Genomic DNA, 27,818 nt, shown 5'->3' with positions numbered 1-27,818 from the left:
TACCTGCTAAAATCATGTGAATTAAGAAGGTAAATTAAGACTTTTTCATAACTTAAATTTTGGCCGGAAAAGAAAAGCCCCTGGTCATGCTTAGTTCCACTCACTGCTGCAACAAGCTCTAGACATGCCAGTTTAACTAATAGCAACACAACACTATTACTACACAAGTTTAAAGAACAAGATTGCTTAAGAACCACACACTACACAAAGGTGACTTTTTTGTATTTTTATAAAATCTGCAAAGATACCACAAATTATGCATACTAAAGGCTAGATATGCACACATTTCATTCAAATAAATGAAAGTAAATATATTTCTTTTATATACAGTTTAATCCAAATTTACAATTGCATCATTTTCATGGAGGAGGTGGCATAGATAGAGCACAGGTTTGAGATGTATAACTTCAGCACACTGAAAAGATGCTATATAAAATGTGTATCATCAATTCCTAGTTCCTTTGCAAAACAAAGTAGTTCTAAAAGGCTAGTTTGTGTGTAGAAATTAATTACTGGGAAATCCTCTTATATTCATATACAAATATGCACATATTCATAATTGTTCTATTCAGATTCACAAGGCAATAATGACAGAAAATTGCAATGGATTTCAACCATATCTACCAGAGAAGTCCAATAAAACTAAAATGTTGGATCACTTAGGATATCTCCCAGTAATAAGGCATCAAACAGTGTTAGGCTTTATTTGTAGAAAGTTACCTGAAGACAGCTGAGTATCTCACTGTTTTGCTGTATGTAATGAAAATGCACCTATTCCTACCACTCCTTCCACTTCAGGGAAGGAGGTTTTCCGTTTCCTTATTCTAAGCATTTTAATTTACAATAACTGAAATGAACAGGTAATTACAGGTTAAGTATCCCCTTAACTTCTACCTCCCAATACAAATAACTACTATTTGAATTAATCATTTACATTTAAGAAAAGTGATGACTTGGACAATTTAAGTTCAGTTGGTCGTAGCAGAGTATGAAATTTGCACTTTATTTAAACCCATTTTGACAACATTTTTTAGTATGTACTATATTTGTACTTTAAATAAAAACAGTGTCAAATTAGTACTTTAAATAAAAACAGTGTCAAATAACAAAATATAATTGTTTAAAAATAACCTCTCCTTGAAGTGCAAGTCACTTTGTAGAGCAATTAAACAGAAAACACAAGCATCTCTTCTAACTGAAGGGTGATTAGTGAGCCACATATTACTTTTATCCTTCTGCTTAAACTTAAAGATGTAACGTTTACTAAGCCATAACCCTTCCCCTCTGCAACCTACTTTTGCCTAAGTACAAGTATGAACCAGCATAAAATAAAACACCTTAAACCAAAGAGATTGATGCCTAACTCAAAATTTCATACTCAACGCAAAAGAGATCCTGAAATAAACTAAAAAGCAAAACAAAATCCAGCACCCAAGAAACGTGCACATTCCTATACAGCATGGAGTGTGCATGTACTGTAAAAAAAATTGTTGATAGTAATATATGCATTTATCAACTTATGTCATTTCTCCATTAAAATGTCTTCTTTTTGGCTTCTATAAGTAGAAATAATGATGGAAAACTTGAATGAAAAAAGCTTTGTAAGTTACATGAGTATACCATAACTTCTTTAAGAAGTATGAGCTGAACCATAAGGCATCCCAAAGTATTTTTGCATATAATATTGGAATGCAGATCCTGTAAACAATAAGTCAGGGACAGCAACACGGAGACCAATATATTTTCCCTAGGATCTCTTTGATTATTCGCCAAACCCAGTACAACTGATCAAGGGCAAGTACTTGGAACTTAATTTTGTGAGAAACCAATGCGATCCTTCGTTTTCCTATACATTTGTTTTTAATCAAGCTTTAAAATAGCTCTCCCTGAAGATCCTTGAGCTAAAATACTGGCATTAGGAGTTGATCTCAAGGTTCAAGCTTAATGAAAGTCTACTGCTCAGGTATATCACTTCTTGATTTTGTGGCAGTACTGTTCTGGTGTATGCTGTTACTCAACTCCTGTACAGTATTTGTAGTGGGAAAGTTTATTGGGACCCACGCCTGAGGGGCAGCTGTAGAATTACCAGCAAGGATCTTGGAAGAATTGGATTGATGTCTATGACGATCACTTTCCTCACCAGTTGGATGTCGTTTTCTCCCAGATTCTTCACTAATGGGAGGCTGAAAGAAAGCATGGAAATATTATTATACCCTTGCAGTTATCAGAACTTATTATGATCTAGTTTTGAACCTCAAAGCCTGAGCATTTAATGGTTACTCCAAATGGCTGAAGTGCAGTGACATCATGCCAAAATATGAGAAATTGTTTCTTGAATAAATAAAGGGAATGTGGCCTGCATGAAAGGTATCAAATACAACGCAGCAACAACATTTTCTCTTTTAAGACCTGCTTTGCTCTAGTTGTCATTGTCAGGTATCCAAGATTATCTATACAGATGACATGTACAAAGTTTCATAATGCAGAAAGCAGAATAGAAAATGTGCAGCATGAGTACAAACCGGTTTGGCATTTCAGACCATATTACATTTCAGAATGTCTTAAACTTACCCTCCAATCTTAACAGACATTTGTTGACTTTACATTAAATTTGGGGGTTGTGTCTCTTAAATCAGTCAGTAATGTTAATACACTAAATTAATTTGCTTGAGATAGCTTGAACACTTACATCTACTCTGAAGTCTTCCAATCTTTTAAAGTTACAGAGGTATTCTTGAAGCTTTGGATCAATAGGTGGAGTTTTAGACTGTGAATACTTTAGATAAGCCCAAAATTTTTCTAGTCCATAGAGTTGACCTAATGAGAGAACATGTTGGAGATATCTTAAAACTAATTAAGCATGAAGTCAAGCTATATTACACAAGACCATTATGAACAAGGTGTTACCAGATTCATAGTCTCTCTTTGTTTCTTCTTGGAAATCTTTGAAGATCTCCTGCCTGAACTTTTTTTCCAGCCCATAGCTGTAAAACCGAAACAAACACTCCAGACCGTATCTGTAGAACAGTGAATAAAGAGCACAAAAATCTTTGATGCTGTTTTACCATATTTATTGTTCTCCTTATAGCAAAAACAACAACAACAAAACATCACTTTAAGGATCAGCCATGGAAATCTGGGAAGCTTACCCAGCTATTCCAATTTTCATAAGCTAGTTCTCTCTCTCTCACACACACACACACACCCGCCCACCCCTACCCCTCAGTACAGGCAGCTACCTTGTTTCTTGTTGAGTATGCCATACCCTGAAAACAGAACAGCATATTTTCATGATGACTTTTACAGAAGGAATTTAGATACAGTGGTGCCCCGCAAGACGAATGCCTCGGAAGACGAAAAACTCGCAAGACGAAAGAGTTTTTCGTTTTCTGAGTTGCTTCGCAAGACGGATTTCCCTATGTGCTTGCTTCGCAAGATGAAATGTCTTGCGCCTTTTTTTAAAAAACCGCCAATGCATTCCTATGGGAAACTGTCAATACACATTGGTGCTTCGCAAGACGAAAAAACTCGTAGAACGAAAAAACTCGCAGAACGAATTAATTTCATCTTGCGAGGCACCACTGTATGATGAAGTGGAGGTGGGGATTCTAGATGATAAACGACTGTCTTACACTAGTTAACTGTAGCTACATAGTGGAGAAACATCCCTGAACTTAATTTTGGACAGTGCCCAGGCCCTGGTGTGAGCTATTTTCATGTTGATCAGCACAATAGTGGTGAGTATATTGCTAACAAATATAACAAGACTTGTACATAATTCCACAAAGATTCCTAATCTTATGTTATTTAAAACAAAAAATGGAGACGGTGGAAGCACCTGCCTGTTGGGTTTTTCTGTCATTTGCTTTGAATCAAAACTCTGGCAAAAATTTAGAAATTGAAAGAAGAATCTTTACATTTGTTAAGTGTACCCAAAGCTGCTATCCAATTAGGAACACTAGACAGCCAAGGATTCCTAGCAAACAGTCTCTTAAATTATCCATCTGATAACTTTTTACAGTCTGTTGTAAGCTCCATATTCAAGAGGAAACACTGCATGATGGAAAGAAATCTTTGTTTTCTATTCTGCAGCTGGAACCACTTTATTTTGCTATACTAATGCTTCAGAAGCACCAAAGCAATGCCATTAATATTGCTATACAAGTTGGCACTGGGTTCCTGTACCGTATATGACTTTACAAGTCAAACAAAGTCAAGCACTACCTGTAGTGTTCTTTTGCATCATCTAGAGCAAGTTGCTTGAATTCTTCATACATTTTCTTGTTAAAGTGGTCTCTGAGGAAAAAGGACCAGAAACGAAATAGTGTGTTCATTTCTTGAGACTGGCCGATTCCCAACCGTTTCCTTTCTGGAGACAAAAATAATAATAAGGTAGCAAAGATGAAAGATAATCTATTTGGCATTCTAATTCTACTTTCTTCAGAACAGATGCTTAGTATGAAATTTATGCCACAAAAGAGCAGCAACAAAAAACAATACACCTTACACTACACTACAGCTTGAAAAGAAGTGAATGTTAAAGTCGCTTACGGCATTTATTTATTTCTGTTTCTGCCATGCTCCAGTGAGGTCAGGGCATCAAAACACAAACCTGATTTTTCTATAAAGATAACTAAGAGGCAATTTTTGGCCATGCTTCCTTTCCTGAGCCCTGAAAAGCTGCCCTGAGGGCAAAAGGATGCAGAGGGATAATCAAAACTGCCTCCCCTTTTACTTCAGCAGGAGCACCCACTTGCGATCCAAGTCCCTTTCAAAAATATGTAGTTATATAACATTGTTGACATCCTACAAGCTATAAAAACAAGCACAAAGCAAGAACATAAATGGTTATGGTTCTTATAACTAAAGACAAAAAGCTATTTCCCGTTACAGTTGCAGGAAAAAATATCGTATTTTTTACCATTTAGGCATCTACGGCGATATTTGTGGTACACTTGCTGTGTAAAACCATTTTCTTTTAGAAGTTCATGAGAAGGATGCTGAAATTTAGGAAGCGAATTTGGAGTACAGCCGTAACTTCCAGATAGCGGAGCACCTTCCAATGGCGATGCATTTGAACTACTATAGAAAATAAAAGACAAGCTGCTTAAATTCTTCAGAACATTTTTGAAAACAAATAATTGTGCATTCTCTTTTAATGAATAATGTAGAACCAACTTTCCAACCCTGTCACCAATAGGCAATCCTCAAAGTTAAAGTCAAATCAAACATTCTGAATGCCTCCAGGGTCTATACTAATTTCAAAATGAAGGTGGCAAGACTACATTTAAATGTATAGCAGGAAGCATAGTTAAATAATAATATTTATTCAATCATGCTACCTTTTTGCATGAAGGGAATTTTGGGCAGACGGAAACATAAAATATGCCATCTCTTGCCTGCATTTTGAAGTAGGAGATTCTTAAGGTGTATACCACAAACTTTCCCCAAAATTTTTGAATCTGCTCTGATTTCACAAGGTTCAGGCTGGAGTATAATGAATGTACAATGAAAATTATTTATGTTTAGCAAACCCACCCAATAGATTTGGATCTACATATACTTTTGAGCAAGCCCTTTCTAGTAGTGTGATGTCCTACCGTACCTAACTCTTTATTCAGCTCTGCTTTTTCTGACAATTTGTTTGAACCCTGTAGGATTGCAAAGGCCCTTCAGTTCTGGCACAACAGATATGGAATTACCACAGAACACTCCTCCAGCTACCACTACAGAAAACAAGTCTAAATGACACAGTATTATCTACTATACATTCAAGGAAGGCTTCATAACTGCATTCAGGTATTACCTACTAATTAGTCCTATGCTAGGTTTATATCCTAGCTTCCCAGTTCAGATGTAGCTACTTGGATTGCCTCCCCGTGCACTTAAAAAGAAGTAAAGCAGCTGCATGTGAATACAGGTGGCTTGTTTTTATCCCAAATGATTGTCCAAATGTAGCCATTCTATTGAGACAATGCCTACACTTAACTAGATAAAAATGTTTTCACAAATATTGATGCCAGATGCAATACAAATGTAAGCCAACAATGTGGCAAGTGCCTGTAAAGTGTGTACTACCACTCATAAGCACAAGCTGTTTTGTGTAATACGAATTTGTGTTCTAGAAGAGATTTCCATTCCATTTATATACATGGAATCCATTTCTATGAAACTCCTGACAATATATGCTTGCAGGTTATGTTCATCAACAGGCAACACCACACCTGAACATATCTTGTAGTTAGGGGCTGTCTTTATTTTGAAGGATACCCACCATTTATAAATAACAATTTCCCCAACATAATAGGTGTGAGCACTTGCTCTTTCCCTTTACAGTTGCTGCTCATGTGTGCAAACCTTGCAGCTTTTAAGAGTATTTCATTCCTCTCATTATTCTCTTCCTCTTACTTGCTTTGTTATATTGTGTAATTAAGCAATTTTCCAATGATCCTATGAACACAGAAGATTAAACTAAGTTATAATCTTAAAAAATATTGCTACCTTATAGAAGATGTTCTTGGCCTGTGATCCTTGGAATCCATTACCCAGCCAACATGACATTCTAATGGAGGGTTTGTACTATGCCGTGTTTTTCTTTTCCTCCGTGTCTATAATAAAATATAACATTATAATTTCCTGATGTGACTGGTGCCACTTTTCTGAAGAATCACAGCCTAATTAAAGTCAAGTTTCATAAAGTTTCACATTGTATATCATATGCATTGTGAGGTCATAAAGTTGAGCTTGACTACCCAACTGCCTAGCTTTAAACAAGAAGTTAACAGTGTGAATATTTCACAATGGATTTAGCAGTTTTGGTCAAATCCAAAATTATTATTTCCTATACTACAATATTTGAGCAGCAGGAATTTTGAAAGTGTTACAAAGCCTGTGATCTCTGGCAACAAGAAACAACAGTAAGTATGATCTGAAAGTTTATGTAGAAATAATTTAGCTACCTTAACATCAATGGATCTTGCTTCTTTAACCACAGGATAGAACCTTGGTGTTTTGTTAGGATCTTGTAGCCTTGGTGTACGAGGTGTTTTGGGTGTTCTGGTAGGGTGGACTCTAGGAGATTCAGGGACAGCTGTTGGCAGTGAGCGAGCCATTGTTGTTGGAGGTATTTCTTGGATGCCAAACAATTTACAAGCCAGCTCTTCAGTTAAGTCTAAACAGAAAGACCAGCAGATTAACAGATGAACACTAGGCATCTTGCTTTCTGTTGCTCTTCAAGTCCTTTTACCTGGCTCTGTGTTTATCTGTTTCTTTAAATTTAATGTTATCTTCTTTTATTAACTTCTTAGTATAACAATATTTAATTAAGAGTCCCCCCTTTTTATTTGTAAGAAAAATTCATTGCATATACTCTCAGTATGTATAAAGTAAGTCCCTTGTAACCAAGCTGAACAGGAACCACTATAAGCACCTGGAACTCCATGTGAATAGTGAAGGACTCATGGAGTTCTCAATCAGGTTGCACCATATCAACTACCATCTTGATAACTTATAATTTTGCAACATTATGAATATATACCTTGTTGAGATCTTGGAGGACCCGGAGGAACTTCCTGTTCTGGATCAATTGCATGCTCTGGCGTAAGATTGTCAAATTCTTCTTTACTGATGAGATTTAACTTCTTAAAGTTTTCAACTTCTTGCTGAAGTGGGGATAAAAGCTTCTGTAACAATGTATCATAAATTATAGGATAATAGCTGAAACAAGCTATATCAACATGAACTATTTGTTAAATAATCACAGATTATTTACTAATATTTTAGTAATTATTCCAACTGGCAAGGAGGGTGCAATGAAACTGTGTCATGCTCATGAAGACAGTAAAACACTAAAATGAAAGAAAACCAGTCCTTCCAGGTTCATATCCCATGTCTGAAATAGGTGATCACCCTTATTAAACAAGTTGCCAAACAGAAAGATTTTGATAGCAAGAATGATTAAGAATGCTGCTCAGCCAACTGTCCCATCTTTTTAATATGCAGGAAAAAAGGAAATTGTACCCTAATCTCTCACATCTTCAGTTGTGTATAACATTATATGCCAACGGTAGGCATGAGCGCAGCTAAGGGGAGCAGCTGCCCCCCCCCCAGCAAGTAAATCAATAAAAATAATTGAGGTTCCGCCCCCAGTAACATGAAGCTTATCCCCCCCTGACATAAATCCTGGCTACACCAACGATGGTGGGCTTTATCTTTGGATAAACAAAACCTGCTATGTTCCACACACTGAGTAATATCACAAGCCCACAGTAATTTCACTTAAAAATCTAAGAACAAAATGCCTTGATCTCAAGATTCTGTGCCTAAAGCAGGAAAAGACCTGCTTTAAACACGGAACCTGAAAAAGATAGTAACAAAACCTAGACAGACAAATGACTTCTAAACCATTAGTTTCTCAATTTAAATGTATCTTGTTCTTCTGCAAACATGTCACTTATTTTTTTTAAATTGATCTAGCTCAAAAATTGACAACGAGTTCATTCATTTAAAGTCTAAATTCCAGTATTACCAACACAAGTACAAAAAGACCAAAATTTTATTAGCATATGGATTTCTACTTAATTTACCACTGCTGATAATCTGAGCCCACGACATATGGATTTGATTCAATAAACATTTAATACCTATTTATTAACCATTCATTAACATAATTACCTTCAAAGCAATGCAGTCATTTTCACTCTGTTCTGTCCACAAATCTTGTTCATAGTAGTATAAGCCATCATTAATAACTTTGGCAAGTTCTGATGTAATTTTTGCTCGTGAGACATGGTTGCCAGTGCGATCTCCTCCAGGATGTTTTCTCATATATGGTGGCGTTTGTGTTACAATCAAAATCTTATTTAAATCCTGATCATCAATTTCATAATCTGAATCACTATCTGACCACTCAGTGAATGTATTTTTTCGGCCTTCTATTTGTTCCATCTCTTCATCAAACAAAAAATCAAGTTCTTCCTGTTCTTGTTCCTCTAAAGGCAGTGGCTGCTGCTGTCCTGACATCTCCTCAATTGCAGGCACAGCTTCCTGGAAAAGGCAAAAGTGTTTCACACTTTCAGTGAATCAAAGCTAATTTATCACTTCTTGAAATAATATTGGGAAAGTATCTAACTGGAAATAAAATGAACAGAGGAATTAACTGCAGGAATAGCAGTTTCAGCATCCCAAGTCATACAGAATGGAACAGAAGGATTAACAAATTATCATTTACACTTCTTAAAACCACACCTTTTTTCTTAGGCTTACAACTCAATTCAAAAAATAGTTCTATAGTGTAACAGAGTTCTAACACTGGCCACAATTCAACAGAGAGCCAAACATGCTTAAGCCTCCTGATTTCAATACGCTGATTGTGGCTGGCATGCTTTACATATTTTTCTTCTCTTTTCCCAAAACAAATTCAGTAGCATGTCACCTGTGGCTGCTTTCCACAGATGTGGGCTATAATGTAAGCACATGTACAGTGGTACCTCGGGTTAAGAACTTAATTCGTTCCGGAGGTCTGTTCTTAACCTGAAACTGTTCTTAACCTGAGGTACCACTTTAGCTAATGGGGCCTCCTGCTGCTGCCCCGCCGCCGCCACATGATTTCTGTTCTCATCCTGAAGTAAAGTTTTTAACCTGAGGTACTATTTCTGGGTTAGCGGAGTCTGTAACCTGAAGCATATGTAACCCGAGGTACCACTGTACCAATGATGGATTCATGTAGCTTTAAGTACCTCCCTCCTAAGAAAAACACAATAGCAAGGTGAAGACCAGTCTAGTGCCAGCAGAAGCAACTGTGCAGAGCTTGTCTACCCTTCCCTGTCTGAAAGTGCAGCTCTTGTTCCCATTACTTTAGCAATGCGGAAATAAGGGAAAGGACACTAGCCCCTGCTGCAGTGAGTGAACCATAGGCCACTGGAAAGTAAACCCATTTCAATTCAAGTAAAAGAATCAGCATGTATGTAAAGGTGAATAAAATGAATAATTAACAGACAGAGACAATTTGTGCTTGAGACCAAAATCACTAAAAGAATACAGTATATTTGCTAAAGTTATGATGGCCTGAAGGCTGTACTTCGACATGTGTCTAGGTCAGGCACCCCCAACCTGTGGCTCTCCAGATGTTTTGGCCTACAACTCCCATGATCCCTAGCTAACAGGACGAGCGGTATGGGATGGAAATTGTAGTCCAAAACATCTGGAGGGCCAAAGATTGGGGATGCCTGATCTAGGGTCATGGTACATTACATCCCATGTCTAAATCCACATTTTCCGGAAGGAATTTAAGCCAAGGTACCACTGTAATCTCATTTTATCACCAATTCTAAATTCATTTGAATGTGCCTTATTTATCTAGCATTCCAGGTACAGAACTATCCTGAAATACTTTTTACATCATCTGGAAGACACGTAACTTAGAACATCTTACAATACCTTTGGCTTTGCTGGGGATGGACGATGTCTTTTTTTAACTTCTATCCAAGGTTCAGAGTCCAGATCTGGCAAACTTGTAGATAATCCTTTAGACATTGTTTGAAGGTTGCTTGTTTCAGTGCTTTTCTTAGTAGTTAGACTTCCCATTCTTGGAGAACTTGGTGCAGATTCTAAGATTGAAAATTATTTCTGTATTTAGAACAGATCAGGCTATTGTTTACTATTCTTTGACTTACTATTTTTCTTTCATGAAGTTGACCTACTTTTCCATTCATGTCCTTATTGATATGTGTTTCAAGACAAATAAGTCTACAGAATATTTTAAAATGTAAGGTGTAGCTGACAAGTGTAGAACTGGAGCTTTGAATCATTCCCTGATCTACTGTCATGTTCCCCTCCTGTTTAGCTGGTAGGACAGTAATAAGAAAAATGAAAGAGTTGATTCCTCCTCTGACTCAGATATCAAGGCCAACAAAACTTATATCACTGACCAGAGAGGAAATCATTCCCAGTTTGGGGAGATAACTACAACTATTAATTAAACTACATGGCAAGAGAAGGTCTACTAGGTGGCAGGCAACTTGAAAAACAGGTAGAAAGAGTGGAAACAAAAAGCAGCAACAAACAAGTGTGTTGGTAGTTATCCGGGGAGACAAAGCAGTCCAGGCCCTGGGATAGCCCAGCAGCTGGTGCTGGAAAGGAAATCTCATGAAGGATCTATTCTAGTGCAGTTATTGCCACCTTAGCCAATCTACCTGCATATTCAAGTGTCATCAAAAGGAAGGCAACTGCTATAGAAGTCAGGCTGTTCATTGTCCAAGATAGGAAATATGTTTTCACATAAAGAACCCTCAACTTAGTGCTTCCTTGGATTAAGATCAAACTTCAAGCAGTACAGTGGGACAGTAGAATGGGGGTGGCCTACTGCACAAGAAAGGGAGTTCTGTGCATGTCCTCAGCCTACAGAAGTTCACATGTTTTTCAGAGTTAGGTGGAAAAAGAAATAAAAATACCTTACCAGTATGTGAACCAAAAACTTTGCCTGGTATAAATTCTGGACAGTTAATAAGCTGAGAAAAATCTGTTTGTGGAGGTCTGCGTGGAGAGGGTCCTGGAATTGGCCATTTCTCTGGTTCTACTCTTTTCCTCATCTTCTGATCCACTATTTCTACTTCTGTACTGTCCTTTAAAGCCTAGATGACACAAATACATAAATACAAATAAATTGTAATGTTGTATAACACTTTTTTTGTTTCAAATGGCTGTTTCATATATATTATACCTTTTCTACACAGAAAACATACTTAGCTTATCAATAGGATTCACATTTCATCATGAAGCCAACAATGCCTTTCTGATTATCTATTTTTCTTTGTATCAAAGGGATATCCAAGAGCAGAGATTGCTTGTTTCCTAAATCTTGCAAGAGTCTGAGAGATCATACACTTCCATTTAGAAACAGAAAGTCCACCCCAAAAGTGCTACCACATCTTGACTTATTTTTTATAGTTCCAATGGGTATGTTCTAACCTATTTCTTTCAAAATGAATTTTATAATTGTTTCAATTATTCCTGACAATGTAGGATTGATACCAAGAAGGACCAATTCTTGCTGGTAAGGAGCCATTAACGTATTCTGCTTTACTAAGATGTATTACTGGTTGTTTGTGTTTTTTTAAAGGAGCACGTATTTTTCACCCTTCTGTGGAAAAGTAATTTAGAATTCCCGCATTTGTTTTCTTAAAGTTCTACATTTAACAGCCCTCAATGGCAAGTGAAATAACCAAAATATGCTGAAATTCATTTTATATTGATCAGCTTGCATATTAGACATGTATTGCTTTGGTATTTTTTGAATTCAAATGTACAATTTTATAAAAACTGGATTTTGAAGCATTAAGTAGCTTTAGGTTAGACAAAAAAATTGAACCAAGCTTTGTTGAAGTTTCTAATTCAGGTTTCCAAAAAAGATCCCCCCCCCAAAAAAAATGATTTATATTACAGTAGGGACTAAAAACTGAAATTGGCTTACCTCTAATATTAGACTAACATTTGTAGTAAGAGCCTGCACACGATGGAAACTGGCAATCAAAGAAATAGGCAAGAATCCTTGTTGGTCCATCTTTCTCCTCAAGAAGAAGTCTCTTTCCAAGTTTTCTACACTGAAATAATACTCACTAAATAAAGAAGAATGTTTGGTTAGCCCACTATGTTCTTCTAAACTACCATCACCCTTTATCAAAGCTGGCTTACTTATCTCTTTGTAGTAAATATTTGTTTTCTCACTTTACTAACTTTTTGAAGATATTGTCCTATACCACTGTGAATATTAAATAATAATAAAATAACTTGTCAAAATAAAGTACCATTGCTTCACTTACCATGACCAGTAAAAGCAGTCATAGGAATGGTTTATGCTAGCCTGAGTGAAGACAGACTGTTAGCTCCTTCCCCAGCTTTGCTGAGTAAACTTGTTAGTTTCACTGCTGTCTGCTAAAGGCCTAAAGAGGAAAGCAAAGAGGGTTGCTTCTGTGGGGAGAAACAGCGGAAAAGGAGCGAAGAGGGAATCTCAGGAAGAAGATAGCAAAAACTGAGTGCTTTGACTGAGGACTGAGAGATGCTTCAGGACAGGAGAGAATGAAGCCTGGTATGCATTGGGCCCACTGAAGCTTGGTTGCTTTTCAACCCCCAACTAGAAAGAAGTACAGTGGATGCTCGGGTTGCGAACGTGATCTGTGCGGGAGACACGTTCGCAACCTGCAGCGTTCACAACCCACAGTGCCGCGTCTACGCATGTGCGGGTCAGCACTTGTGTGCATGCACAAAGCGCAATTTAGTGCTTCTGCGCATACACAAGTGCCAAAACCGGAAGTAACCCATTCCAGTACTTCCAGGTTTGGTGTGGTGCGCAACCCGAAAACGCACAACCTGAAGTGTCTGTAACCCGAGGTATGACTGCACCTTTCACAGTAAGTAGCCAATAGTACATTCACAGTTGGGATGAAAAAACAACCAACAAAACTCGATTTGCCAAAGTGAAACTATATTTTGGGAGAAAGACAATGGGCTTGTGCTACAGATAGAAAACTTGTTGCCAGAATCTCTGGTCAAGGACAGCTTTTGCAGACACACATGTATTCTAAATTGTCTTGTATGGGTTACAGAGAGGGGATCCTCTCTGGTAGCTAGTTTGGAAGTTGAAAAACGTACACACATCTCCATCTACTTTAGCAAGAGCTACCAAGAGGGACTCTTCTGAGAAGTCCTCAAGCTGGCTTGTGCCATCCTTTGAAAAGTATCTGCAGAGTTGAGAACTGCCTGTGAGATGAGAAGGAGGAATGTATTAGGGCAATTCCTCTGAGGAATGCTTCGTTTCAGAAGCCCGTTTTGACTGTGGCAAAATCAGATAAAATGCACAGCTTTGGGACGTTATTATTTGCTTCATCCATCAAAGGAAGAACTTCTCCCTGCCTGGGCAATTTTGGCTTAGAGGAGCAGGGTCTATTTTGGGCTTCAGAAATGCCCTCCATTTCAGTTTGACAGTCTTCAATAATTAGATGGCTATTGGGCTTCCATGTAGGACAAATTCCCACCTGCTCCACACCTTTGTTTTTGCGATCAGGTCTGACAAACCAGCGTCATTCATGTTTTCTGGTCACTTTTTGCTTCTGTGTTCACCCTAGAATGTTCTGTTATGAAACTAGAAGCAAAGGAAGCCTTATAATTTCAAAATCTGGTAGGTCTCTAGATCAAAGCAGTCTACATCAAACCCAGATTTGGCAGCATCTTAATCACAGGTTTGACAGACTTGGGTTGTTTTTCTTTCTCCATGTGAAGCATGTTCGATTTTTGTCTTTGCAGGAGTTCTCAGGAAGAGCCACAAGAGTAGAGAAAACAAGAAAGGCAGGCAGATGGAGGCAGGTTTCTTCCATAAGACAAAGATAAGAAAAAGAAAAGGCGCTGAAAAATTAACAGGTTAGAAAGAAGAGCCAGTTAAAGCGAAGAAAGGGCATAGAAGAGATTTTCCTTCTCAGGAAAACCAGGATATGAACAGGAGTCTACTCAGCAGAAGCCAAACTATTAACTGTTTCCTGTCTTCAATCAGGCACTAGAATGCTTTTTCACCCCAACTAAGAACAGCTATTGTATAGAAATACAGAACAGGTGTAATTTACAATTAGAGTACACACACCTACTAAGATAAGCATTATCATATGACTAGAATGTATAATTATTTGCAGCAAAACAAACTGCACAGTTGGGTATACATGCTCATCTTATCCCTGTTTTCAATACAGTGCAGAAGTAAATGCCCAAGTTAAAAAAATAGTCATTTTATTTTCTCTCTACCTTGCATCAATAATGTGTAACTTCAGTATTCGAGAATAAGACTATCAATAGCTTTCAATGGCTACACTCTGCTTCCATGGTTGGAGACCATGGAGGCAGTTTGCTTCAGAACACTAGTGGCTGGAAATGGGAGGGAGGGAGAGTGCTCTTTTGCTTGGGTCCTGCTTGTGTGTTTCTCACAAGCACCTGATGGGGCACTGTGAAAACAGGATGCTGGATTAGATGGGACCATTGGCTTGATCCAGAAGGCTCTTATGAGCGTACAGTAGTAGCCACTATTATAGTCATGCAACGGAGTTAAGTTTATTAGTGGCCCCTCCTTCAACTACCTCAAAGTAGCATTAGCTAGGGAAACTCAGCCAGATGGCCGGTGTATAAATAAATAATTAATAATAATGTTATTACTGTATTTTAAATTTATATTATGTTCGTAGAGTAATAGTAATAGTTATAATGGCATTATCATGGAAAGAGAAAAAAGTTTAAGTTACAAAATGCAATTCTTAGAATGATTAATTTATACTATCCTAAAACCACCATGGGATGCATATCCTATATGATAAAACACAAACATTAAAAGATGTGGATAAAAGAAGGCCATGAGCTTTGAAAAGATCAGGAAGATATGCATGTACTTCAGTAAGCTGGAAAGATACACAAGTAAAAAGAAACTGCCTAAAGATACTAGCATATTCTTTGCCTTAAAGCAGCATACATTTTTCTACAAAGTGACGATTTAAAGTCCATCTGGGAAGTAAAAATTCTTGGTTTATATTCACTGTGGTCACCTAGAAAATGCTCTCAAAAGTATCTGAATGAGCTTGTAAGACACCCAAGATTCTTATCTCTGGGAAATATTGGAAAGTGTCCAAAATATGGAACACAGAAAGAGGGGGAAATACATTTCCATAAGTGAGTTAATAATAAAGGCTCCGGAGATGCTCTCAAGAGCAAAGAGTGCATATGGTTCGAAAAGTGTCAAAATATACATATGGAGCCCCCAAGAAAATTAGCCCAAGACAGACTTATATCTTATTGAAACCAACTACTGATTATCTGAAATAATATCCCTCAATCCCACTGAAGCCAGAAATATGCCACAACATTACATAGGTAGTATAACTTTACCAAACTACGAAAAAGGAAGAAGACATACCCTCAAGGTTCTAGTTTAAGAAAGGCCTTTTCCTCCAAAACATGGAAGGCAACAAATCAATATTGATGACAAAAATACATAATCATTTTAGCTCTGAATTCTACACAATATTCAGAATTCTGATAAGGTAGAAACTCATTTTATCTGAATTCTATTTTCAGAATGGAACCAATTATATTAATTTTCAAAATGATTCCGATCAGTTTTCTCTTAGAACATAAGGAAGTGCAGTTTATGGCAGCAAATGCAAATTATGGTTGTGTTTAAAAAACAACAACAACAATGTATGCACCTTATATTAATTTTCTCTCTTATAAGGTTATCCCAATTAAGAACAAATAGAACGCTTGGGGGAGGAGGGTTTCAAGGCCAGCTATTTAATTAAAACTATAATTAGCAATACTAGAAATTAAATTATGCATATTCTAACTTGTCTTAACGCTTTATTTCTATATGGCTGCAGAATCTGTAAACACAGTCCAGAAATTCTAGTACTTAATAATTTAGAAAATAAAGACCTATTGCAACAAAAGGCTGGACAGACACCCAATTAGAAAATTGTAAAACCTTCCAAACTATTTGGAAGATGAAAAAAGCCTCTAACATTCCAAGAACAGTAGCACATTCCATGATAAGGCTTGGAAATTTCCAAACTAATTAAGGAGACTTTGTGAATAATTTAACCACTACTGGGATATCTGACTAAATCCTACTATTAATAGCAGAACTTGAAGATATGACCAATATTTGGTTTAATAATGTGCTGAGCATCAGAGGGGGACATCATCATGTTCTACCTTAGAGGATCTGGATTCTATACTGCAAGCTCAGAAATCTGACCACAAAGAAGAAGTGTCTGAGGGCAGTGGAAGCCAGCTGATTAATGTGACATGGAACTGTCAGGTTTCACAAGGCCCAGCAACAATAACTGGGAAAAATTGAAACTGGCAGCCTCAAGCCAGAGTCTATCTGCCAATAAACCAAATTTATTTTTCTTTTTTTCATTTGCATTAACTGTAACAAAACAAGCAAGCAAGCCGCCACATAAAATGCAAGAGCAACAAAAACCACCATTAAACTCTGGCAAAACAGGGTGTGCAATATGCTAATTCATAAACCCTTCACTACAATCTGCAAATTCTGAACCACACTGTGATCCTTGAATGAAGAGCAGTACAGGAATTTAATTAATAATAACAACAGCAATAATTTTCTCCAGGGATTTGGATAACCAGCTTTCCAAATGGCTTTTCACAACCCATTGAAATACAAGGGAATATTTCAATTTATAGCTATATACAATATGTTTTCTTCAATTCAAACACAATGGCAAAGCACCAATAAGTACTTTGGAAAGAAAAATTAAGAATGGCAAAATTACTTCCAAGCCAACATAATTACAAAGTTTTCATATGTACACAGTCTTACTATACCGTAACACAAGCATACCTAAGTTACAATGTCAACAAAATGCCACAGACAGAATGGAGTAAGGATGTATATACATGGATTGCATGTGGTTTATAACACCAAAAAACTCAAGACCTGTTCTTATTAAAAGTTCACAGTGAAATGTTTGTAACATTTCCAACCTATGCCACAGGTTTATTTGAAACCACTGGCTTATTAAATGAATGTAGTCTTGTACAGGCACAAAGTTTAACATCTTGCTTCCCCAACCACCTGCACCATAAACACAGAGCAGTCTACTTACATTTGGCGTTTAATGTATTCTTTTAGTAGTGTTTCATCAACAGAATACACCTGCATTCCTGTTCCATCATCATAGTAATACATCATACTAGTGTTAACATCTGGCTGAAATGGCTGGTCAGTTCTCTCATTATATTGTTCCCAATAGCCATATGAATAGTCATGGTTCACTTCAGGAAGGAGGAAAATTGAATTATTACAAATTATGAGTCTAAGTATGTGAAAATATAAAGCCTCAACCTAGTCAATGTTTAGAATTATTTGAGAGAGTCAACATTTTATTTTATTTATTTCATAAAATTTACATATCACCTGATTGTAGAAAAAACTTCAAAGCATTTTACAATACATATGCAGGAGTCGTGGGGTAGAAATATACTTTTACTTTCAGAAAACACATGGCAAAGTTTCTCACTAACATTATAATCATGGAATAAGAGGACTCTCTCTCTCAGGAAGCAATAATTGCTTAATGACAGGATAATAGGGAATAGAAGGACAATTTTCACAATGGAAGGACATAAATGGCAATTAACTATTTCCTGTGGGAACAGACACTATTCGAACTGTCAATATAATTTTTTCATAATAATTTATACTTTCATACTTCGAGGGTTTCCTCTTCCACGTCCTCTTCCTCTTCCTCTGCCCCTTCCTCTTCCTCTGTAAAACCCTCGAATACTGCCACCTTCACTTCTCACACTAGAGACTTCATCATGATCATCTCGTTTTTCTCTATCCCGTCGCCAGCCTTTTAGAAATAGGAGAAGAAATGTAGATTCCTAAAGTTACAGAAGTTTTAACAAGAAGTAGTTGTCAATTAAATGCAAACACAAATCAATAAAATTTAGATGACATACTAGTTCTTGTCTCATTGCGTCTGTTGTTGTGTGGCACAAGCTTGCCTGTTTCTGGCTGAGATCTTGAACTGTTCCGAGATCCTGGTCTATCTTGGCCTTCTGGCTTCATATCATCTAAATGAAGTGGCACCCATTTGTGCTTGTTACCTTCAAGTGTAAAATATAGAACTAGAATGCTGTTAAGAATACCCATTAACCCTATAAAATATATTACATTTACTAAGTATTAGTTCCCACATTTTGAATAAATATGCACATATGAATTCATTCTAAGAAGAACAGCAAATGTCACAAAGTAACTTTCTGAAAGTTACTTCATGAAAATACGTTCTGAACATACAAGAAATAGCTTCTCATCCTATGCACAGTCCAAACTCAAATTTCAAACACTAGCAAGTTATTAGATGAGGGGGAGCTGTGGAGGAAGGCATGCTAGCTCTGCCTCCTTTCATTTTTGGCACCTTCCATAAGATGAAAGGTAGGGAGCTGTTATATCTGTGGGGACTCCTTGCATGTATGCAAACCCCAGAAAATCAGACTGCTGCAGGAATAGTAAGATATCACTGGTGGGCCTCAGTAAGATCTTAAAAGGACACTCTTTTAAAGCAGTTCTTCAGAAATGTAATCCCACTGTGCCTTTTACCACATTCGTAAGTTCTGTGGGGATACCACTGAAAATACTATTCAGTTTAATGTGCTTTGGAGACAGTGAACAGTTTTATGTCATAGTAGTAATATTAATATTATAACTGCTCACTCTTTTGCACCTTTCTACCTTCCACCTCTTTTGAAACCTAACCTATGCTAATCCCAGATGAAGAATATCTGATTTCATACTTCTAGCCTATGTGAGTTTTTCCTGTAATATAAGCAGGATATTAGGTTGGTTGCCACCTCATTAAGTGACTTGTGGGGAAACAAGACACTGTCAGAGGATTAAGGAATTCCCTCTCATGACAAAACTGATGTGATGCACTCAAAGTGCTGAAGCAGCTCCTTGTTTCTGAGTATGATTTTTGTGTTCTGCCTTAGATTAAAATTTTACCTAAGGATTCATCTGCATGCATTTGCAGTATGAGGTTACTGATCTTTACACAGAAAGAGCTAATGAAATTTCTTTATATATAAATTAATGCCCAAATTTAAAATTTTAGGGAAATGAAGATTTGCTAAATCCTAAAATATTAATACAGCAAGATTTGTGCAAGCACAATAGAACAAGCACTATTGAAACAGTCGTAAATTAGAGTTTCAACCTTTAAAAAACTGTCAATAAAATTAACAAGAATGTCAGAAATCAAGAGCAAAACACACATTACAGCTCCATTTTTTAAATTTAGTCATGATACCTCAGGTTATAGAAAACGTTATTAATATGCTAGCCCAGACCAACCTTTTTTCTTTTGATTGTTAATCTGAGCCTCATCTTCACTAACGTTTTCGCCAGGAATATCCGGATTTATTTCCAGGTTTTCTTTGATTTTGCTATTATTCTTCCTTTCATTCTTCTCTTCTTTCTCTTTTTTGATTGGAGTTTTTTTATTCTGATTGCTTATATTTTTACACTGTAACACAACAGGAAAAAAATTAGAGCTGAATCCTAACCCCATTCAAATATTTGCAGCCATCCCATCCCTGCTGCCAAATTTGAGCTCCATGATAAAAAAGCGAACCACTCTTTCCTACTGTCCTTTTATCAAGTGTTCAGCTGACATATGCAAAGGAACAGAATCACAGCAGAAACTGCCAGCAGAAACTCCCAGCCTCAACTTATATGTGTTGGCTATACTATCTGTACAGTCCCTATTCACATGTATTCAGAGCTAGCTATATGTACGAAGGCTCTGTACATGTTTCCAAGGAACCTGCAAAAGCAAGGTACATGGCACAATTAACATGTGAGGGGGGGCTTGCTACCACAATTCCTCTATTGCCTTCCCCAATCGCATCAGTGAGCGCAAGAACATATGAACAGACCCAAGAAGGGGGTTTTTTTGCTAAGTGTTGTCAGTATTGTTGTATATTATTAACTTGATTCAATCTACCTCAGTTCATTGTTAAATTTGTTTATTGCTACAAAAAAGTACTAAAAACTGCCTTTTCATATATGTATATGTATAACTGAATAGTCATACCTTGGTTCTTGAATGTAATCCATTCCAGAAGCCCGTTCAACTCCCAAAACCATTTGAAAACCAAGGTGCGGCTTCCAATTGGCTGCAGGAGCTTCCTGCACTCAAGCAGAAGCCGCGTCAGATGTTCGGCTTCCAAAAAAGTTTGAAAACCAGAACACTTACTTCCAGGGTTTCAGCGTTCGGGAGCCAACATGTACGAGTACCAAGGCATTCGAGGACCAAGGTATGTCTGTATTCCATTATTTGTAGAGTTAGATTTCCAGCTAATGTGACAACAGTTAAATCCATTATTATCACTATGGCTCCCTTTCTCTTCCCCACATGCTTCTACTAGCAGGCTCCTCTGCAATCTTTCCTTTTCTCTGTTTCCTTCTCTTTCTTTCTTTGGAGGCAACTTGCCGAAATAAGCAATAGCTGCTTCCTCAAAACCACTTTTGGTATCTAACTCAGCTGAGCAATGATAGCTTTCTCTGCAAAACACTTTCATGTAGGTGAGTTACAAAGAGACAGATCATTTGTTACTACGAACCACTCAGACAGAACTCTCTGAGTGGAGCAGCTTTCTTGCAGCAGTGATGGTGGTCTATGTTCTTTCTCCTTCAAACAGGGTTTCATATAACACTAATCCAAGTTGTGTGGTTTGTTTAAACCATGTGGCTGTTTAAACCTAAGTGCTCCCATTTCATTCCTTCGTTTGTTCAGATGAAGCAACAAACCACAAGCCTTGCATTAGTGTAACATTCAAACCAGTGCTTATGGTTTGCTTCTCACAAATAAAGCATGATTGGGACTCTAGTTATAGCTTTAAAGAACATAGGTTGCAATGGGTTTTGCTGCCACAGACAGAAGATTGGGACTGATCCTTTTCAGCTTAAGTACCATATCATTCCACATTCAATCAGATTTTTAAATCATACTTCAGAAAAATCAGCTACAAGAGTCCTGTGGCATAGGGTAGAGAACCATGAGCTATTTACAGAATGCTTTAGGAGAGGGAAAGGGGGCTGGCTGCCCAAAAATATTTTTCTGTAAATTGTCTAGCTGCCCTTGCTGATCTCCCAAACAGATACCTAGGTCATCTGTATGCAAAACAATTGTCATTAATTAACAGATCAGCCTTGTACAACTCAATTATGCTTTAAGAATGAACTGAACATTACGTGCATCAATTAGTTCTATCATACCTCACTGATATTGTGTTTTGCAAAGGTCACAATATGAAATTATTTTTATGTGGTACAGAAAAGAAAATCCATCTAGAAATACGTAAATGTTATCATTGCAATTTAAACTTGTTAAGGAAATAAATTTGCCTTCATTGTAAACTAGTCTTACAAGCAATTAAGCTAACAGTTAACCAGCTTGCTCACCTCCATCTCTTGTACCTTATAGCTGCTAGCTCCTCTGCTACCACATTGAACCTAAGCTTGTCTAGCATTCTGAAGCTGGCAAAGTTACAATACTGTTATGGAAAGAGCATTATGATGATAGTGCAGAGACAAGAGAAAATTGGCTGGTAGACAGAATTGTGAGAAGAGAAGAGTGCAATATCGTTTGTTATTTCTTTGAGGCAACTGATACCTGCCACATAGAAGTGGCAAACTTCATTGTTGTTGTTACAAAGAAACGTTAGAAGTGTACTTACTTCAGAGTTGGCAATTTCACTTGGTGTTGGCCAGTTTGATGCATCACTGAAGTCATTTGCCTGCAATGGTAATGAACACATCTTACTGTCCAGAAACATTTGTTCAATAGCAAGCAAGCACCCCCATTTGACACTGGATTTATGCTACAGTTTTAAAGAAATGAGATCACAAAACAAAAATGATTGATTCTTACATATCCTGACTCGCAAAATAGGACAGTGAAAAACCAAACTCAGCAACGTGGTCAGCAATTCTGAATCCATACACCTTTTTTTAAAAAATGTGCTCAGTCATTTTTATGAAGGCAGTCTTTTCAAATTTGATATTAATTTTTTGAAATAATTTGCATAATAATTAACAGTCAATGGATGTGAATTACTTGAAGCTAAAATCAGCAAGTAAACATAGCTTTTCTGCTTATCCTCTATTTCCAATATAACTCTTAGTAAGGAAAACTTTTCCATCACTTTGGAAAATTACATACAACATTCAGACTAGCTGTTTACTTCTCAAGATGCTCCTACAGTAACTTATCCCTTGTTCAGTTTGAAGGACAGACCATATTGTAAGATAACGGCTATTCTGAAAAAGGTATCAATAAATCTTTAATAAACTTTTTTGTTTTGCTTTAAAACAACTTTCAACAGTTTAATTTCTGGGTACTCCCACTTTCTAAAAAGCATATACAAATAGATTTTAAAAGCAACATTTGTATATAAGAAAAGAATTTCATGTAAGTCCACCAGCACTATCTTTCTTCCTGAACTTGAATAAGATGTTAACTTAAAAGCTTTGCTTCAACAGTTCAGTAATAAGGGTGAAGCCTATGGTTCAGGTTTTATAATCTTTTCCATATTAAAAAACCCATTTATATGACGTATGTGGTATCAAAGAAGTCCTTATGATAATTTAAATAAATATGCAAATACAGGATTATCAGTATATTACAATAAATGAATTTAATAATAATTTAAACCTAAATTAATAGACTATAAAACTGATTTGGACTCCTAAAACATACCTTACTCGATTTCTTTACTTTCGATTTTCCAGCCTTTATGACTTTAGCAGAACTCTGCAATTCTAAAATGAATAAAAGAAAGATGTGATTCAAGTAATCTAGAAAGTGTAACAAAACCAAGTTCATCACATAATTTAAATAGTATAATTAATTTCTGCTCTCAAATTGTTTAAGTACAAGTTGAAACAAAGAAATTCCACAAAGTACAAATGATTTTTTAAATTAACTGGATAACGATCAAACTTGAAAAAAATCATTTTTTCAGCTTGTCAAATTAGCTTAAGTGTTAATTCTAATTTGAATACTGCTATTAGCCTTGTAAAATGCTAAGATTACTCACATCAAATTACTCACATAAGTTAGAATCTTATGGCTGCAATCTTATCCAGACTTACCAGAAACCGTACGTCCCATTGATATCCTATCAATGGGACTTCTAGATAGGAGCCTATATAAAACTTGATGACTGAAACTCACACGTAGACTATATTACAAAAATAAAGATGCATGGCGATCTCAGTTTATGATAGCTTTAAAAAGAGATTTTGTTAGAAAAAAATAGATTAAAATGTATTTTTATACTCCAGTTAGTGCTTTATGAGCTGAAACTGGCACAGTTCATATTTGTAGATTTCAGAACAAATATCCAATCTATGTCAGACAAATTCTTACTTTACCATTATGCTTATAGATATATGTAACAACTATTTAAATATTTCAGTCTATGCCCCCACAGCTGTCACATGTGGAATACAAAATTCTGGAAAAAATAAATACTCTTATAAACTTTGTATTAGCATACAGGGCAAATATTACTGACTAATACATGATTAATGCTTCAAGTCTTCTCCATATCATATTATGAACAGACATATGAGTGAAGATTCTAGAGCCAAAGTGAAAATAAAGGAACAAAACAGTCTAGTTTCAAGAAGTCAATCAAACATTAAGAATGTAAATAGTATACTATAAACAAAATCCAATTAAAACAAAAATCTATCTAGTGCTTAGCAGGCTAGCTAAATAATTAAAATTAATCTAATGTCAATTAATTGTTTGCATCTTTCTGGCAGTTATGAGGCAAAAATTATAACTGCTAGTCCTATCAAAACATCAAGTATAGATGGAGGGGATGCTTTCCCTATACAGTATATGTTTAACAACCTAGGGAGGAGTGCAAATGTACACGAGCCTAACAAGATTGTGACCCCGTGCTGTACACTGTAGGAATTTAAGATGGAAGAGATATATTGTACACAGTACTACTTTGTAATATATTCCTTTTTAATATGTAACACATTTTGAATGTGAGCTAGTAACTTATCCAAAAGAGAAATAATATGATCAAAACAACAACTGTGTGGTAGAGATTATGCTCATTGTATTGCAGAAGAATAGTACTGTACTATTGGGGTATCCAATGCGACAACCATGTGCACCATGGTGGCCTCAGGCAACCCCCAATCTGGAGACCAATGGGGAGTGTCATAAACACCACTCTAAGCATTTTGGAGAAAGGGCTGAGTAGCATAATATATTACTAACCACCACCACATTTAGAGCAAGAACTAGTCTGTCATATCATATCTGACAGCATCTTTTTTGAACATGGCTGCTTTAATATTCTATTCTCGCACTACAAGGTAGTGCCTGAGCAACTATCCATCTGTCTAGGCAAGCACGTAAAGCTGAATGCGCACAAGTTAAATGTGTGTAAATTGCAGTCTTACTGTGTAGAATCAGTTTGCATAGCATCACTTAATGAACTTATTACATGAAAGTTGAAGATATGCAAAACAAATTATCTATTTAACAAAATACTAATTAATGCTAATTAACCTTTTACTTTCCCTATTTTTTAAATGTAAAATACAAAAACTAGTTATTAATGGCAGAACTCTATTTTTATTTGTAAGGTATTTAAGCTAGAATATTCAACACATTTATTAGGGAGCAAGTACTTAAGAATTCAACTAAATTAATTCTTTTATCCAAGTTTTAAATTGTACTGTTATATCACTTTAATCTAGCTAAGTCCCAGAGCACTAATATAATACCTTCTATTATCTCAAAGAGTGCTGCAACTACTGCTGCTGAATTTGAATACCATTTCATGATAATTCCTGCTACAGGTGGCATACTGTGATTTGTGATCCACAAATTATATACAGTACAGCACATGCTAAAGTTTCTTGCAAGACCATCAAGCATGAACTACATAGGAAAGCATGACTAATTACTACAGTGGTCATTCTCTAAAGACCTGTTAGCGCAAATGTATGTTTAAAAGCCTTGAATTTGCTTCCACCAGAATACTATCACAGGAACCCTAAACTATGAATAGCACCCTCAAGAAAAAATGAAGGAAACTCTATACAGAACTCACGCTTTTCAGTTTTATTGTAGGTAATGCCAAGTGTTGACAAACATGCACAGTGACCAAAGAAAGAGTAGAGGCTATTTCATATGTTAACTCGTTAAGTTTTTGTTTGGAAGTACTGCAAACTTATTTAACAGCACCACTCATACGTATAAGTTCACAAATATGTAGAACTGCAGTATACAGTGGTACCTCGGATTAAGTAACAGTAATTAATTCGTTCTGGGGGTCCGTTCTTAACCTGAAACTGTTCTTAACCTGAAGTACCACGTTAGGTAATGGGGCCTCCTGCTGTCGCCATGCCGCCACCACACGATTTCTGTTCTCATCCTGAAGCAAAGTTCTTAACCTGAGGTACTATTTCTGGGTTAGTGGAGTCTGTAACCTGAAGCGTATGTAACCTGAAGCCTATGTAACCCCAGGTACCACTGTATATGCATACAACAGAGGTACATACACAACGATTTACATGCAAGCAGGAACAAACTATTCCCTGCACACAAGTGGCATCCAAACAAGATTCTGAAACGAAGCAGACCAAGCAACAGGCATAAAGAAGGACAAAAACACAGAAAAGTTCTGCATGGGCATAGTGGGACTACAACAGTTCCCCACCACCACCACGACGTCTATCAAGTTAGATCTCTTCTCAGTCCTGTCCCGTCCCCCCGTCCCGTCCCCCCAAAAAAAATAAGAAGTGGCCACTTTCGCTTCTAGGCATCCCTACCGCCGCCAACTGAGTTCTGGCTTTCCCAACCGCTTCGCTCTCACCGTCCACCTCATAAAAGAACTCCAAGGCAGAAGAAGCCACACCTCTTCACGCTCATTTTCCTAATCTGACCATATATGCAACATGAGAGAGGGCAGGCAAGGCTGAAAAGAGCTCCCTGGCACCGGCTGGCTGGCTGGAGGCAAGCAAGCACACGCCTTTCTGCGAAGCCTGTGTCATTCGGGGTCGCCGCCGAAAGCGGGCGGGGGAGGGTGGAGAAAGAGAGAGAGAGAAAGAGAGAGGGGACGCTTTAAAGAAACTTGAGAAGGAGGCAGCAGCAGCAGCACCACGCGGGGCTCTGGTCGTCCCCGCAGTAGGTCAAAACACAAGCTCCCTGTCCGCCCAGCCCTTTCCTTACCCGAGTCCTGCGGGGCGAGCTCGCTGCCGGCTGAGGCGCTGGAGGGGGATAAGCTGCCGCCGGAGACGGGGGGAGGCTTCCAGCGGGTCCAGGGGTTATCCTTGGGCGGGGGGGCCTCGACGGCGGGAGGCTGCTGCTGCTGCCCCGGTTGGCACTTGTCGCCGTTGCTACTATCCTCTTCCTCGTCGTCGTCGCCGCCCTCTTGCTGCTGCTGCTGCTGCTGCAGCCCCTCGCCGGAGCCGCTTTCCCGGGGGGCTTCGGTCACTTGGCCGGAAGGAAACGGGAGCTGCTCCTGATGGTTCTCTTCGGGCAGCCGGGCCCCGCCGCCGCCGCCACTCTTCTCCGCGCCGCGAAGTGCTGCCTGCGGGGCGGCCGCGGACATGCCGAGAGGGGTCCGCGCCCGCTGTCCTCCCGCGCGCCCCTCTCCCTCCGCTCCCCGCGGGGCTGCCGTAGGGCGGGAGGGGGAAGAAGAGGAAAGAGAGCCTCTAAGCGGAGCTGCTCCGTGCGGGGGGCCTGGCCCGCCCCACGGGGGCTGCGGCTGGCGGGGAAGCAGCCCCCCCGCCCCAACAGCGGCCTCCGGGGGCGTCGCCGCTCATTCACCTCAGCGGGTGGTTCAACCGCCACCGCCCCGTGCCGGGGGGGGGGGGGAGGGAGGGCGTTGTAGAGAAGAGAGACGCGCGAGAGGGCCGCGCACGAGAACGCGTCGCCGTCGCCGAGGGGCCGCCCGGGGTTGAGGGGCGGGGGTGGGGGCAGGAGGAGGCGCCGGAGCCGAGGCACAGTTTTCGTGGGGCCTGCTTTGAGGTCCGGCAAGGAGCTCCGTCACAGCTGTCGCGCGTGTGTGCTTCCTCGCGCCGGGGGAGGCGGGGTGGGTGGGAAGAGGGGCGGGGACAGAGTCAGGGAAAGGAGTGAAGGGAGGGGGGTAAGAAGAAGGAGGAGGAGGCGGTGGCGGCGAACGGGCGAAGCGCTCTGCAAAACGAGGGCGGAGCCTCTCCG

The 27,818-nt window shown here is 38.3% G+C and overlaps 2 protein-coding genes across 7 annotated transcripts in view; one reads left to right on the top strand and one right to left on the bottom strand.

Annotated features, from left to right (window-relative positions):
• The window catches only part of MFSD8 (major facilitator superfamily domain containing 8), a 114,090-nt gene that overhangs the window by 52,025 nt on the left and 34,247 nt on the right, over positions 1–27,818 (top strand). The window lies entirely within an intron of this gene.
• On the bottom strand, positions 212–27,818 carry LARP1B (La ribonucleoprotein 1B). Of its 6 annotated transcripts, none has more exons than XM_083457115.1 (19): positions 26,826–27,818; positions 23,319–23,380; positions 22,297–22,356; positions 19,910–20,081; positions 18,517–18,684; positions 18,264–18,407; positions 17,658–17,826; positions 12,470–12,614; positions 11,456–11,630; positions 10,438–10,607; positions 8,674–9,045; positions 7,538–7,682; positions 6,960–7,171; positions 6,502–6,608; positions 4,922–5,082; positions 4,225–4,369; positions 2,908–3,017; positions 2,690–2,817; positions 212–2,183 (listed from the first exon to the last, which is right to left on the bottom strand). In XM_083457115.1, exons 1-19 carry the CDS (start codon positions 27,205–27,207, stop codon positions 1,953–1,955), a joined length of 3,258 nt encoding a protein of 1,085 aa, XP_083313241.1. In that variant the 5' UTR covers positions 27,208–27,818; the 3' UTR covers positions 212–1,952. The 6 variants fall into 6 exon arrangements, with proteins under 6 accessions (XP_083313241.1, XP_083313243.1, XP_083313242.1 ...); XM_083457117.1 differs by having other exon boundaries at positions 7,538–7,661; XM_083457116.1 differs by having other exon boundaries at positions 18,517–18,663.

Source organism: Podarcis tiliguerta, assembly GCF_965153285.1.
Source record: "Podarcis tiliguerta genome assembly, chromosome: 9".
NCBI classification, from domain to species: Eukaryota; Metazoa; Chordata; class Lepidosauria; order Squamata; family Lacertidae; genus Podarcis; species Podarcis tiliguerta.
The sequence above is the reverse complement of the archived record's forward strand: the minus strand, read 5'-3'. Positions and strand labels throughout refer to the sequence as shown.

What these genes read in the sequence shown, in the direction of transcription:
- LARP1B (XM_083457115.1), bottom strand. Translation starts at nt 27,207, where the DNA reads ATGTCCGCGGCCGCCCCGCAGGCAGCACTTCGCGGCGCGGAGAAGAGT. An exon ending in TCCTCCAAGATCTCAACAAG is followed by an intron (nt 7,172 to 7,537) that starts GTATATATTCAT and finishes CTTTCTGTTTAG; the next exon opens with ACTTAACTGAAGAGCTGGCT. An exon ending in GATGCAAAAGAACACTACAG is followed by an intron (nt 3,018 to 4,224) that starts GTAGTGCTTGAC and finishes ACTGTTCTACAG; the next exon opens with ATACGGTCTGGAGTGTTTGT.